The sequence below is a fragment of the Pseudopodoces humilis genome, chromosome 5, assembly GCF_049639895.1.
Source record: "Pseudopodoces humilis isolate 2021_Gansu_Grassland_sample_001 chromosome 5, ASM4963989v1, whole genome shotgun sequence".
NCBI classification, from domain to species: Eukaryota; Metazoa; Chordata; class Aves; order Passeriformes; family Paridae; genus Pseudopodoces; species Pseudopodoces humilis.
In genome coordinates, this window is record NC_142204.1 from 60,864,709 (window position 1) to 60,879,531 (window position 14,823).

General features: G+C 39.2%; 1 protein-coding gene across 1 annotated transcript in view; it reads left to right on the forward strand.

Annotated features, from left to right (window-relative positions):
* The window catches only part of RELN (reelin), a 271,094-nt gene that overhangs the window by 219,433 nt on the left and 36,838 nt on the right, over positions 1-14,823 (forward strand). Inside the window, exons 34-43 of the mRNA XM_014255169.2 lie at positions 151-424; positions 1,724-1,864; positions 1,960-2,137; positions 3,517-3,601; positions 6,205-6,387; positions 7,741-7,912; positions 7,992-8,094; positions 10,503-10,732; positions 13,384-13,604; positions 14,552-14,699. Coding sequence (XP_014110644.2) covers positions 151-424; positions 1,724-1,864; positions 1,960-2,137; positions 3,517-3,601; positions 6,205-6,387; positions 7,741-7,912; positions 7,992-8,094; positions 10,503-10,732; positions 13,384-13,604; positions 14,552-14,699 — 1,735 coding nt within the window. The remainder of the gene's footprint in view (positions 1-150; positions 425-1,723; positions 1,865-1,959; positions 2,138-3,516; positions 3,602-6,204; positions 6,388-7,740; positions 7,913-7,991; positions 8,095-10,502; positions 10,733-13,383; positions 13,605-14,551; positions 14,700-14,823) is intronic.

Sequence of the window (14,823 nt, forward strand, 5' to 3'; positions counted from 1 at the left end):
ATAGACAAATCCAGGTATTTAGTAATCTGTAGGGAAGAGAGGGCTGGAAAAAGGTGAAGATAGAGGTAACAAATTTGAATGACAGTATTGAAAACATATGCTGAAGGTACACTTTGCTGTTGTATTTGTTGTTTTCCTCTCTTTTCTTAGGAAAACCTCGTTATGCTGAGACTTGGGACTTCCACGTATCAGCCTCCACATTCTTGCAGTTTGAGCTGAGCATGGGTTGCAGTAAGCCATACAGCAATTCCCACAGTGTTCACCTGCAGTATTCCCTAAACAATGGGAGAGACTGGCACCTGGTGACAGAGGAGTGTGTCCCCCCAACAATTGGCTGTCAGCAGTACACCGAGAGCTCCATCTACACTTCAGAAAGATTCCAAAACTGGAAGAGAGTTACTGTCTACCTCCCACCCTCAACCAAGTGAGTGCTGCTCTTCTGGCTGTTTAGCATGACAAAGGATTTGCTGATCTAATTAGAACAAACATCCTCCAGCTTGGGAATGTTCTGCGTGTCTTTTAAATTTTTAAACGTGTGTTGTCACGCAACCAGAATTTTAAATTTCACTTCAAAATATTTCATCAGCTATAATGTGAAGTGTAGGGACTTAAGGATGTTACAACTTTGATGAATGAATTCTTAAGTCTTGCCTATAATTTATGACAGTAAGAGCAAGAATGCTAAACCAGCTTTTCTAACATTTATGCAATAAGAAGCAAGAATAAATACTCTGATCCATCCTTTCCTACAGCAGTGTTTTCTGTTATTGCACATTAAGTTGTTATCCAACATTCAGACATGTTTGTCACAGCATTCAGCAAGTCAGAACACATCACTGGACGTGCCACCTTCTCCCTTTTGACCAGGAGGAGAGTTCTGCTGACATCCTCAGGATATCACAGGGCTCTAAATGGATGTGGCAGATGTGCTGGCATCCATCTCTCTAAATAAAACCATGCTCTAGTTTGGGAAGGACAGGTAATGATGACACTGCTTACCATGGTTCTGAGAAGTTCCGTAATTCTTCAGAGCACTGTACACACTTCTGTACTTTTCATCACCCAGAAAATGTCGTGGTAAAAATGGACACATAGGAAATTAACTGGGCCTGGAGTTCACAGCTTCCAATTCCACAATTCCCTCCAGAGGATCCTACATCATCTTCCAAAGAATTTCTTTTTTCCAAAATAGTTTCCTCATTTGAGGATAATAAGGCAGTCAGCAGTGACAGCAGTTTGTATGCATGTACATATTTGTACATTTATATTTATACATTCTTATATATATATGTATATAAACATATATAACTATTGTTTTTTTCTTCACACAACACTTAGTATAAATGAACTTTCATAACTTCATACTTTACTGATGCAATTTTATTGTTTCCATTCTGCTAGCAACACATGGAGCTGTCAAATGCTAATGGAATTTCTAATTTCTGCTTAACCACTTTGCTGGTCAGCAAGTATCTCAGCAATGTTCTTTCTTGATTATCACTTTGGGCACCTTTCTTTAGAATATGCTGGAATTTTGCCAAAAAGACTAACCTGAGAAATTTAAACTCACAGTTTCCTCCAGAATATGAATCTTTTCAAAATAAGTGGGCAATGCTTATTAATATGCTTTTCTTCAGAAATCTGTGGGATTTTCTTTTTAGTATTTAGCACTTTCTGGATCAGAATTTTGAATCCTGGAATACATTTCTTCTGTCTTTAATAGCTCTCCCAGAACCCGGTTCAGATGGATTCAGTACAACTATGCTTCTGGAGTTGATTCTTGGGCTATTGATAATGTGGTTCTGGCTACAGGATGCCCCTGGATGTGCTCAGGGCACGGCATCTGTGATTCAGGTCATTGCATGTGAGTAGAAAACTGCTTAAGCTGCTTCAAAGAAAGGATGTGTTTTATACAGGCCAGATGGATAATAATACCTTTTCTTCCCAATGTGTTGCTAGGTGTGACAGAGGCTTTGGAGGTCCATACTGTGTCCCTGTCCTTCCTCTGCCATCTGTCCTGAAGGATGATTTCAATGGTAATTTGCATCCAGACCTGTGGCCTGAAGTCTACGGTGCTGAGAGGGGAAACCTGAATGGTGACACCATCAAGTCTGGAACAGCTCTCATTTTTAAAGGGGTGAGAGATTACTTATATTGAAAAAACAATTAATGAAAACCAGTAGAGTTAAAAATAGAAAGTAAATTTTCTCTTGTTAGCCCCATATGTTTATATTGAAGTCTTTTGGCTAGAATTTGACATTTTGTTTATCTTGTCTTTTCCTACCCTAAACATGTTTTCCACAGCACCATGTTTTCCACAGTTGTTTTTTATGAACAGATGGGTTTCATCTCTTGGCTGTGTATTATTTTGTTTGTGATATAAACTCCTCCTTGACCACCAAAGGAAAAGAATGAAACTCTACACTGAGATTCTTGAAGTGAACTATTTGCAAATATGGTACACATTAAAATCATGTTGAAGTCTCCTGATTGGCTTTTTAGTATTTTGAATAATACAATTTAGTCAGGGCTGTAGTCTGTGTAATCAATGTTTATGTATTTTGTCTGTGTTTTACTCAGTTCTATCATTTTGATGTTTTCTAGTTCTTTAAAGACTTATTTTTGTTGATTACAGATTTCAAAAGAACATATATTTTCTAGATTTTTCAGTTCTTAACAAAATGAATAATAGACTTTTGTTCACAAGCACACAAATTCTCAGCTCGCACGAGTCTTCATTTGACGCTGTGAACTCAGGCGCCCCCCAAAAGGAGAAGTTAAATAATGTTTGGTGTATAAATTAATTAATTGAGTATTTATTTGCAAAAGCTTGACTCCAGTTCAACCTCTTTAGATTATTTAAATCCCAAATCATGAGATGTGAATTGTCTAAAATTTGCATTGCTCGCTCCTGCAGATTGTTCCCCTGGGGGAATGGGTCTGAGAAAGAGGGAAGCTCTGAGAGGTGGTTTGCCAGATCTCTGCAGAACAGGGACTGGCTCTGGCCCCAGGATCCAACAGCAAGCTCATCTGGTCCCTATGAGGTTTCCTGTGTGCTCCCTTTCCTTACAAGTCAACAGGTTGCCCCAGAAGAGGATATTTGTACAAAATATGTTTTGAGGTACAGAAAAGAACTCCTAGAGAGGACTGTCCCTGCCTGGAAATTAGGGTGCTTGGCAACTGTATAGTTTGCATAAAAAATGAGTGTAGTAGCTTGGACTCAGTGTCTAAGTCCGTGCTTGCAGATCCAATCACATCCCAGGGGTTCAGAGCACGAACTGAATGAGCTGGAACTGCCTGGACCTGGCCATGTAGTTGTGCCTCTGTCATATCTTGGCTCACTTTACCAAGGGTGTCACTGTCCCCATTTTCTGCCTGGGAAAACATGTGGTATAGAGAACTTCCCCTCTTGCTGCCACCAGCACTCAGTAACAGGCAACATCCAAGCAACAGTAAGCTGCAGAACATACTCAGTAATGGGAACTGATATTCACATTGTATATTCTGTATTTGCAGGAAGGACTGAGAATGCTTGTGTCAAGAGATCTAGACTGCACTAACACAGTGTACATCCAGTTTTCATTTAAATTTATTGCCAAAGGTAAGATCACTGTTGATTTACTATCACTTCTCTAGCTATATTAGTACACAGTAGCAACACAGAAAAGAATACAGAATTTTCAGCTTCAGTGTATGATAGTGATCAACAGTTTATGGCAGATTATAATAGGAGCTTGTTTGAAATTTTGCATCATCCCTACCTTGCTCCCAGCCCACAAGGCTGCCTGTGCAGTTCCTAAGGAAAAAATGGGCTGTAGTACTGTCAAAAACAGCACACCTAGTAAAGTTTTTGGGCAAAAAAAGGAACACAAGATCTCAAGATTTTGTAGAGATTTCCCACTATGTTAGGAAAAAATTATTTGTCCAGTTTTTTTATGTTATAAAATGGGGCCTACAGTAAATTACTTAAGGGACTAATAGTAAACTACAGTGTTTTTCATTTTCAAGCTTCAGTCCACTGCATTCAAATCTCTCAACATTTGACTGCCTAGTAGATATCTTAGAGATAACTGAAACTCCATAATTCTATTTAATTGATATGAGGAACAGTCAGACTTTGCAAGACAAGTTTTACGTGTTGCTGTAAATAACATGACAGTTCCTCCAGTACAAGGACTTCTAAGCCAATGATTCAGCCTTACCCTGCTCCAAGGCCCTGCCATCCTTGGCTTTAAAAAATAATTATACCTAAGTCTGGAGAGACATGATGGAGAACCACTAAACTGCTTGAAGGTTTGAGCCACTCCCATGCAATTTCAGCAGTTTTCCCCAAATTTTCTGATAGAATCTGCACTTCCAGGCTGAACTCTTAATGTTGAAAAACTCCTCTCCTTCTGGTGTAAGGAAAATGTCCATAGTTTCTGTGTAAGCTCAGTGCTCTGAGACTCTGACTCGACATTTACCAGTAGCTTGAAAATAGTTTTGAAGCCCCTCTTTCTTCCTAAATAAGTATCTTAGCCAAATCTGTATATGTACAAGTGAAAATATAGCTCTGTGTGAATTATTATTGTTTTCCTTTAATAGGCATTTAATCATATATATTTGGCTATTTATTACTGGGTTTAGTACTTCATCAAAAAGAGAGGAAACTGTAACAGCCAAAAATATAACATGCCCCAAAATGATAACATGCCAAATATTTCATGTTTATAAGCAAAGTCTTTGTGAAGACTTCTTCTACAAAATTATGCCTTGGTAATATTTCTTCATATGATGATTGAAAAAATATTTTTTAAAAAATGAGTAAAAATATTGTTCTGAAGGCAGGAATAGCCAAAGGCTCAAGCCTGGATTTTGCCAATTGACCCAAAAGGAGTAGGACCGTGAAACTCCAGGAGAAATCATTCCTTATTGAACCAGTATCACTTGTTAGCTTGACTGTTAGATCCAAGACTTAGTCCCAACAAGCTCCCTAATGTTGAATACAAATTGATATAGCTGGGCATATCTCTCAGCTGTGAGTGTTAAAAGCAGTGTGTTGTTTACTGACAATTGCCACAGATAAGCTGAAATCAGTTCCTGACTGCAAACAGCTCCTCCCTGCTCTGCTCCACAGCCGGTGGTTGAGTACTTAGCACTGGAGCAGAGGGGAGCAGGAGCATGTGCACCAGGCACTTTGGTTTCAGCAAATGTGGTTAATTTAAGAATGGAACAAGGGACAAGTTTGCACAGTAACATGAAGTGAGTCAGGGATGAAGAAACTGTCCTTCAGTCCTTTCCTTCTGTTGGTTCCTGACTGAGTTTTTGGGGGTATGCCAACACTGTGCCACACCATGAAGGGTGCAGAGACTAAATTTGTCTGAGTGAGACCTCAGTTCAGAGGTACCATCACTTGAACACTGGTATTCCTGGACAGTTAGGCACAAATACAGGCTGGGGCTAAGCTTGTGTACAGTAACCAGCATTAGGGATGAGTGCTGGGCTCTAATTAGCATGTGTTAATAACTGGGGCTGTAAAGAGCTTTTGACTTTCACTCTTTAAAGCTCTAAGTGAAAAAAATAGGAGAAGCTGGTAGTTTGCCAGAAAATGCAAATTTTACTGTCAGTTCCACTGACTTTTAGGCCCAGCTTAACACACAGAATATTGCTTTGTTAGTGTTAAAACATGCTAATAAAGATCCTCAGTGCTCTCTATCAATTACGTTATTTCTGGGCACGAGTATCCTCATCCCAGTGTCTGCAATGAGAGCCATAGACTCATAAATTTATGAGGATAGCAACTGTGACTTTATCTGTGGGTACTACATATGGTGAAGATAATGTCTGGTACCTGGACAAAACAAGCAAATAAATACTGTATTACTGGAATATGTTAGTGGTAGAATAAGCTGGTTCTAATCTAAAAAATCTAATCTAAAAAAGTATAGCACTGAGATAGCTGCCCCTCTAAGTAATTAACTATGCTCATATGTATAATGAACAGTAAATTTAGGCCCTATTTCATTTGCATTTTGCAGACAAACAAGCAAGGGAAAGCATAGAAAGATGTATGTGTACAATGTGTATATAACATGTCAACAGCTTACACTGTAGTTAAAGGAAGCCCATACTTTGTAGTGCATGTCAGAGCAACATAATTTAATTTATACTTGTTGGAATTTACTGGATTTTAATGAATATAAATCCATGTTCTTTATGCTCCAGGCACCCCTGAGAGGTCTCATTCCATCCTGCTGCAATATTCTGTCAATGGTGGCATCACTTGGCACCTGATAGATGAGTTTTACTTCACCCAGACTACAGATGTTCTCTTTATCAACGTTCCTCTGCCCTACGCAGCCCAAAGCAACGCAACACGGTTCCGGCTCTGGCAACCTTACAACAATGGTAAGGAAGAGACATGCCCTGGGAATCCAGGTCCATGCTTGCACAGCTCAGCATCTCTAAGAGAGTGCATTTTTTGAACAGAACAATTAGAGAGACTCCTAAATCATGTGGGTTTTGTGTTTGAATTCCTTCAATTAGAATTACTGCAGGGTTATGTTCACTGTTTTTATAAAGCAGTCGAATGCTTTAAAGTGAAGTACCTTCACCTGATAGCCCTGGATTGTGTGCAGAAAGCATCAGCTTTGCCCCTGGAGGGAGTGGGAGATCAAGCAACACCAATAAAGTTAACTTCACTCAGGTTCTTCTCATTATTTTTAATGGACATGATTCTCACTTATACCGAGGCCCCATTAGGATGCTCCAATTATACAAAAGAGTCCCAAGTGTAAATGGGAACTGGGCCTACCTTGCTCAGAATTAACTAGGCATTAAAAACCCATTTAGAAAGAGTATGTAGTGAGCAGTTAATCTTTTGATTAATTTGTAAAGGGCTGGAAAACCACAAGAGGAATGCAGCTCATTCCTCCTCCTTACAGATGTGCCAGCTGAAGGAAGCTCTCCTCTGCTCTCAGTTACTCTAAGCACAGCTCCTAGCAGAAACTGACATTAACAGCTCTAAAGAATTCCAGCAATCATTTAGACATGGTGATTCAGCAGGAGTTTATTCCATGTAGGCAAATACCTAGCACACCACTAACAAAAAGAAGTCAAATTCAAATCTGGTCCTGACAATCCTGTTTCAGTCCATTTTTCTGATATGTCCTGCCTAAAAAAATTATCTAAACTTTTCTCTGATGAACTCAAACATTTTTAGACAAATGAAGAAATACTACACAGAAGATCCTTCAATTTAATCCTTCCTCCTCAATTTGCGAATACAAATTTTCTGATGTATATGAATACATAATCCATTGGAGAGGAGTTTCAGAATTTCCTTCTCTATGGAAGAACTCCTCCCATACAAACACAAGCTGCTGAGTGCAAGGATGTAGAATGAAATTGCACTTTCAGGCTGCTTTGACTCTGTAGCAGCTGCTCATTTAGATGATTCTTAATTGAAGAAGACAATGACTGAATTTCAAAGTAAATGTGATTTAAATAGAAGGTAATTGTTCAACACCCATTGCTTTTCAATGTTTGTTTTGCTGTGACTTCTATAAATTTTAGGGAATAAAAGTTAATTCCATAGGGTCAGGCTGCAAAGCAGTAAGGGAACTATTGTCATGGAAAGTGAAAATAATGATCCTACACTTTTAGACCCTCTTCTTCACATAATCCATAAATACTGGCTGCTGTTCTGCTCTCTAATATTAGTATTAGGTCTTAATAGGAATATTTCCATTTTCTTTGTAGGCAAAAAAGAAGAAATCTGGATTATTGATGACTTCATTATTGATGGAAATAACCTAAAGAATCCTATTATCCTTTTGGATACCTTTGACTTCGGTCCTAAAGAGGACAACTGGTTTTTCTATCCTGGTGGAAACATTGGGCTTTATTGCCCATATTCATCTAAAAGAGCTCCGTAAGATTCTCTGAGCAATTCAATAGAAAGAAGTGACTTTGTAAACTGTGTCTAAAGCACTCCTTTCCTTGATTTTCAGGGAAGAAGATTCAGCTATGGTATTTGTTTCAAATGAAGTTGGGGAGCACTCCATTACCACAAGGGACCTGAGTGTGAATGAAAATACTATCATCCAATTTGAGGTACTTGTCCTCAGAAAGTTATTTTGCCTTTTGCTTCATGTTCTTCTATATTCTGCTCTGGTGTATTTGCCCAGCTCTTCTGATTTCCAAATAGCAAAGCCTGTCTAATTTTCCTTCTAATTGATTTGACATTACTCTCCCTCATAAATGTATCATGATGCTTTTAATACACAGATAAGGGAAATTTCTGCCCCAAAGTCTTCTACTTTCTTACCTAAATTACTACTTTGTCCATGCCTATACACTTGCACTGACAGCATAAAAGTCCACATCCTATGCATTGGAGAGTCATGACTGCCAGGCAAGAGGATGAGCAAAATATAATAAGAGTCCAAATTGCCACTTCACAGCCTGCTTGAGATAAGAGTGCAGCATTTCTACAAGCTGACCAGTGGAGAGCTGCAACTTCATCTGTGACAGTAGAAGATAATTTTTCCTACCTGCTGGCTTAACTACACTGTTGTACTTGCTCAGAGAGACAAGCTTCTGCTTTCCTTTTGCTTCTGCCCACATCTTAGCTGCTCTAGATGAGCTGGTTTTTGGCTATTGTGGCCTGAAGTCATCCCATTTTAGGGAGTTAAAGAAAGTACATGAATAAGGAACATATTTTTCTGTTTCATATAGTCAATGGAAACAGGTACCCCAGTGACAACACAGAGTCTGAACTAAACTGTGTTTCTGACTTATCCTAGAATCTAAACTGTTCTTTGGCTGGGGCAGCTATTGATGGGAGTAACCAGTAATTCATTAGTTTAGAGAGGTCATTATATTGTCATTAAGAAACTGGAAAAGAATCTGGAATGTAAATTGCCATGCCACATCTACTAGGCTGTTTTTAACAATGTGGCATGTTGCTGCATTAATATGAGCTACATAATAATCAGCAGATAGTATGAGTTTATAAAAATTACTAAAATGATACTAAGGGTTTTCCAAGAAAATTAGGTTTAGCTGTGTACTCATGCAGTCTTCAATTTGTCATGCAACTAATTCATAAATTATTGAATGCAAACCATTTTCTCTTTTAAAATATAGATTACAGCCTGTAAAACAAAAATGTTTGAGGTCACTTTAAGATATACATAAGCCTTGATAGCGTTAAGTCATAAAATCTACATGTTTACTTCCATATGTGGTAAGAACATAATTTTCAGCTCACGTTTTTGAGAACATTAGTGTAAATGAAGGAGTGATACATAATGCAGTAGTTTCTCTCTGTGTCTTGAGAGTCACCTATATTGGGTCAAGCATCTCTCTAAGCTTCCAGATGAGTAGACAACCCTTCTAGTCAAATGTAGGTTGATGGGACTCAAGTGCACTGAAGAGTGATGAAGGAAATTCGATGTAGGATACACTTTCAACATTCATGCACAGTTCCAAGTATTACTGCATTTTAGAAACAAATAGATTTTCTTAACAGAACAGCATGCTACAAAGACAGGGGTTTTTTTTCTGCAAAGACATATAGAAATATTAAAATGTTACACAGTTTTAATATAGGCTTTGTATTTCATCAGCAATTGGATTTTATTTGTTGCATTGTAAATACAGTACATCTTATTTTATATGACAGTCATTCTGTAAAGAACTAATCTGTTTTCTTTTACAAAAGCAATTTGAAATTATAAGAAGATCTAAATATCAGTGCAACAGACTAATTTTCACTGGTTGTCTCAGTTTCTGTATTTTTTTTTAACTGGTTTTCATGTTCTGCCTTTTCTACTGTTGTTTATATCAGGAATCTTGTGAGCACACCCTGAGAATTCCAACACTGCCAAGCTAAGACATTGAATCTAAGTCCAGCCCAGCTATTATGCTCTAGGGCTTTGGCATTAACCATGAGTAAATAGGTAGTGAGTGTGAATGCTGAACATATTGAGGTGATAAACTTATTTTTTTACATGTAATGTAAAAGAGGATCATAGTGCAGCTCAGCAATTAACAGCTTGGCATAAACAAAAAGCTAATGTTTGCATTTTTTGTTTTAATAGTTCTGCTTTTAATAATGCACATTTTCTTGATGCTGTGGTAACTTCAGTGTCTGCCAGAGGACTGCAAGAGCTGGTGCATTTATTCCAGCAATGTTAGCAGCTCTCCTTTGGGATTTTCCCAATTAACTCCACAGTTTTCTCTAGGTAGAAGTTGTTAGGGATTTCTTATGACATTCATTTTATCATAACCCTTATTGTGAGATATACTCATGGACAGGAGAGCAATGTGCAAGAATTCCTGTTCATGTGTGTGTTCTGAGTGCATCATCCCTGTTGTTAAATGGGTTCTCAAATCACCATTTTCCTGGACTAAACAAACACCATACCCAATGTGGGAGGCTGACTAAGGTGAAGAACGACTGGGAGTCCCACGGTCTGCCCTGTGTCACCGTCTGTGTTTGATGCCTTGGCCCCCAGATCAATATCGGCTGCACCACTGACAGCTCCTCTGCTGACCCGGTGAAGTTGGAGTTCTCACGAGACCTGGGGGCCACCTGGCACCTGCTGCTCCCCTTGTGCTACAGCAGCAGCAGCCACCTCAGCTCCCTCTGCTCCACTGAGCATCACCCAAGTAGCACTTACTACGCAGGCACTACCCAGGGCTGGAGGAGGGAGGTCATTCACTTTGGAAAACTGCACCTCTGTGGGTAAGTGTCCAGCTTCTGTTCCTGCCCCACTGCTTGTTACTTTGCTTTTATTTCTGTTTTTCACCCAGCATAAGAGTGGTGCATAAGAACTGCAGCACTGGAGCAGACCAAATGACCAGTTGTTCTCTGCTTTTTGTCCTGAATGTTAGCTAGTGTTCAGGTGGTTCCCCAAATCATATTGTGCCTAATGCTGATGTAGAATAACCACAGGAATTTCCTATTACCTATATACTTAATTAGTGACAATTTAATAAAAGGAAGTTGCTTGGTGAAATTAATGCAAAACTGACTGTTCTTAGAGTGTTCTGAGTGTTCTTTCCTGCATCAGCCATTTGAATTCACTGATGATATTCTTGTATGAACTTTGAGCTTCATAAGAACATGCAGTAAAATGGGAGCTAGTATAAGCTTGATTCCACTTCAGTATGAAGAAATGGTCTGATCTAAATACAGTCTCATTCAATAAGGTTGGATGATAACACAGCTTAGAGAAATAATTTGTGCTAGCAGGCATAGTAATATGTAACTTTTCAAACTAAAAACACCACTGTTTACTTTTTCACAAATAACTGTCACCTAGCATCAACTCACTTTATGTAAAAGATCACACCATCAATGATTAAACTGTAGCATGTATGAATGAAAATGAGCTGTGCAACTATGAGACTTTATGAATCTGTGCAGCTATGAGACTGAGTATTTATGAAACTACTGCAGTCAATGGGTCCTCCACTAAATAAATGACCCCATGTGTGCCTCTGGAAGTATGAAAAGACCTATATAAGAAATAAGAATCAAGTCTGGAAAGACTGAATGTTTAATAATTTAAGGAAACGATTAAATTTTAAAATTGAGTTTTCTGGCTTATGACAGTTAACATTTCAAGCATGAAATAGGTAACCATCTCTTTCAGCAGCTCGCTTGTACTTCCTGATTTTGTGCAAAAGAATTATTTTACCCTTTAGCCAACCATCAGTGCATCCCTCCAAATAAAAAATTTGACTGTGCAGACTCCTAACTCATTTAAACTGTCCAGGATTTTGATTTAGTCCTCTGTTCCTGAGTGCTTTTATCTTGTTCTTCTCTTTCTTCTCTCCTATTCCTTTCCCAACACATCAGGCCAGGAGCTGACAGCCAGCCAAGATCAGCAGTGCAGAGTAGCTTACATTCAATGCATTAAATCCTTGGTCCAGAGGGCTGAAGGGGTATCTCTCCACCAGAATCCATGGGATTAACAAGAAAAAAATCCAAACCTTTCTCCTTTTGTAATTCTAAAAAATTGCCCAGCCTTTTCATCCCCCAAGTGTCAAGTGGTTATATTTTAACTGAGGATGAAGACATTTTAAGTTATTTCCACTACATATGTAATTTTAGAAATGAATATATGTTCTCAGCAGACAGCTGTAAGTAATTATTAGTATTCCAGTTATGTCCAGGAGGAAAGGTCCAGGGCCTGTTGAGCCAGAGAAGAAACCTCAAATAAGTAGTGATTCACTCTGCTTCAGACACAAGTCATGCTTCACCCTCACCAGGAGTGACCCTGAGAGGAGGAGCTGACTTGTCTCAGGAAAAAGAATCCAGCTTGTGGGAGAGAGATCTACTCTCACAAAGAGCTTACAACACCTTCCATCTCACACTTGTGTCCTTCCTCTCAGGGCACACAAAAGTCGATAATGTTGACTTCTAACAGAGCTCTGGTTCTTTGGTATCTTTCTTGTGACACTTATTAGTGGTTGTCACCTAAATCCCCTCATAAAAAATTCTTTTTAGCAAATTGAGGAAAAAGAATTGTCAGCTACAATTACCTATGGAATTGATTTGCCTGCTGAATTTAGATATCTTTAACAAGACACATTAAACACGCAAGGCAATTAAGTGCTTCTCCCTTTTCAATCTTCTGGTTTCCTTCCTCCCTTAAAACGTTTCTCAACTGGGAATAAAATTAGTCTCTCAAGTATTTTCCTCATCTCAATTTGTTTTTCCTCCTTCCCCAGTTGGTTCCTTTTTACATGCAGCATTGATGCAAGTAGCACTTAGGAGATGAATTAAAAATGACAGGACAGCACCCAAAGGAGAATATAGTTCAAATTAAAAACTTGCAATATCAGCCTGGTTTAAGATTAAGATGCCTGAAAGCAAGCTGAATACCTGGTGACATGACAGATCATGTTTTCTTTCTGGGTAATTGAGGGTGAGATCCTACCACTCCACCCCACAGGTGGTCTCCCTGGGGACACAATGGAAGCATGAAATAGAATCTCACCCTCCAGGAGAGAGTGAAAGTGTCTGGGTCTGACCCACACACTGTACACCAAAGCAGAAGGGAATCCACCAGACCTTGGCCATTCATCTTCCACATGAATGACAGAGTTAAGAATAGCTGTCTTTCATGTCTGTCATTCAGTTTTGGGATTACAGCTAATGAATAATGGTTTTTTTATTTCTGTCAGTACTTGGGTTGAACATCGACATAAAGATGCATGAGGTACTGAAGAAATTAGACCTAGCAGTCCCTTTCTAGAATTAATCTATTTATCAAGCCAGTTCCAACAGAAATAATGATATATATGTGTGTATAATGGTATATGCATGGAATACAAAAAAAGATGAAACTATTATATAAAATAAGTATGCTTTTATGCCATTTTCAGGTTGGCGAGGTTCAGGTGGTACCAAGGATTTTACCCTGCTGGATCCCAGCCTGTGACTTGGGCCATTGACAACGTGTACATTGGCCCCCAGTGCGAGGAGATGTGCAATGGGCACGGCAGCTGCATCAACGGCACCAAGTGCATCTGTGACCCTGGCTACTCGGGCCCAACCTGCAAAATAAGCACCAAGAACTCTGACTTCCTTAAGGATGACTTTGAAGGTATCTCTTTTGGCAGGGGATGTCTGAATACTGCCTGTCCATCTCAGTGCAACCCAGGGTCCAAGGGATTAAACAGCAAAGCCTTCCTCACCCCTGCACGCTTCTGGTTAGAATTTATGCCATGGGAGTATTCCCAAGAACCAAGTAGTTCAGATGCCACTTGGAAGTGCAGTTTGTGAATGCCCAATGCACTGTTAATGCTGGGATACAAAATCTTCATTGAAACAGAACTTCCTGAAACTCTACATGTAGAAAGTAATTTTGTAAGCAAATTACGATTTGATGATGGTTTGGCTATGACACAGAGCATTTGCAAGTGAGGCAAACAGCAGAGGGCTTTCAGGTCGTGTCATTTCTCACTACAAGGGAAACCTGACTCACCCTACTACAGCAAACGTGGTTTCAGAGCAGACCAAGTGTCTCAGCAGTGGGAGCCAGTGCTCAGCAGACCCCAAGAGAGGGAAAACAGGAGGGAACTCAAATCCTCACGCATGCCTGGGCACACCCAGCATCCACACACACAACTCTAAAACCCCTTCCAGGCTTCCCCCACTAGTAAGCACAGCAAGAGGAGCATGATCCAAACTCATCCCTTCACAGGTGCTGCTGTTCATTTTCAATTTTGCCAGCCCATGCTTGCATGCTACCACATGGAATCCAAAGTTTCTTTACAGACCTAAGTACTTTATTGTTACCTTAAGATAAACGATGAATGGTGGAAAACCTTGTGAATAACTGAAAACTAAGATCCCAGATTTCATACTTCTGGGTTTATTTTTTTTTATTTTGCTTTGATTCATGTCAGCTTTCTAGAATACATGGCACTGGAAACACTGAATATTTCTCAGCATGTGATTTTTAATTTATCACTCTTCCTCTGGAAGTAGCAGTCTTGCAGCAGGAGCACTTCAGAGTAAATCATAAATATGTATTCACTGTGTATTCAGGTCAGCTGGAGTCGGATAGATTCCTCCTTGTGAGTGGTGGAAAGCCATCAAGGAAATGTGGTATCATGTCTGGAGGAAACAACCTTTTCTTTAATGAAGAGGGTTTACGGATGCTGATGACTCGAGACCTAGATTTGTCACAAGCCAGGTAACACCCTTCCCAAAATTCTTTCAGGATTTCATTGAGGAAATACCATACTGAAGAATATACATGTGTGATATTTCTCTAGTAGAAGCAAGCTGACATATTCTGTGGTATTCGCACTTGCAAA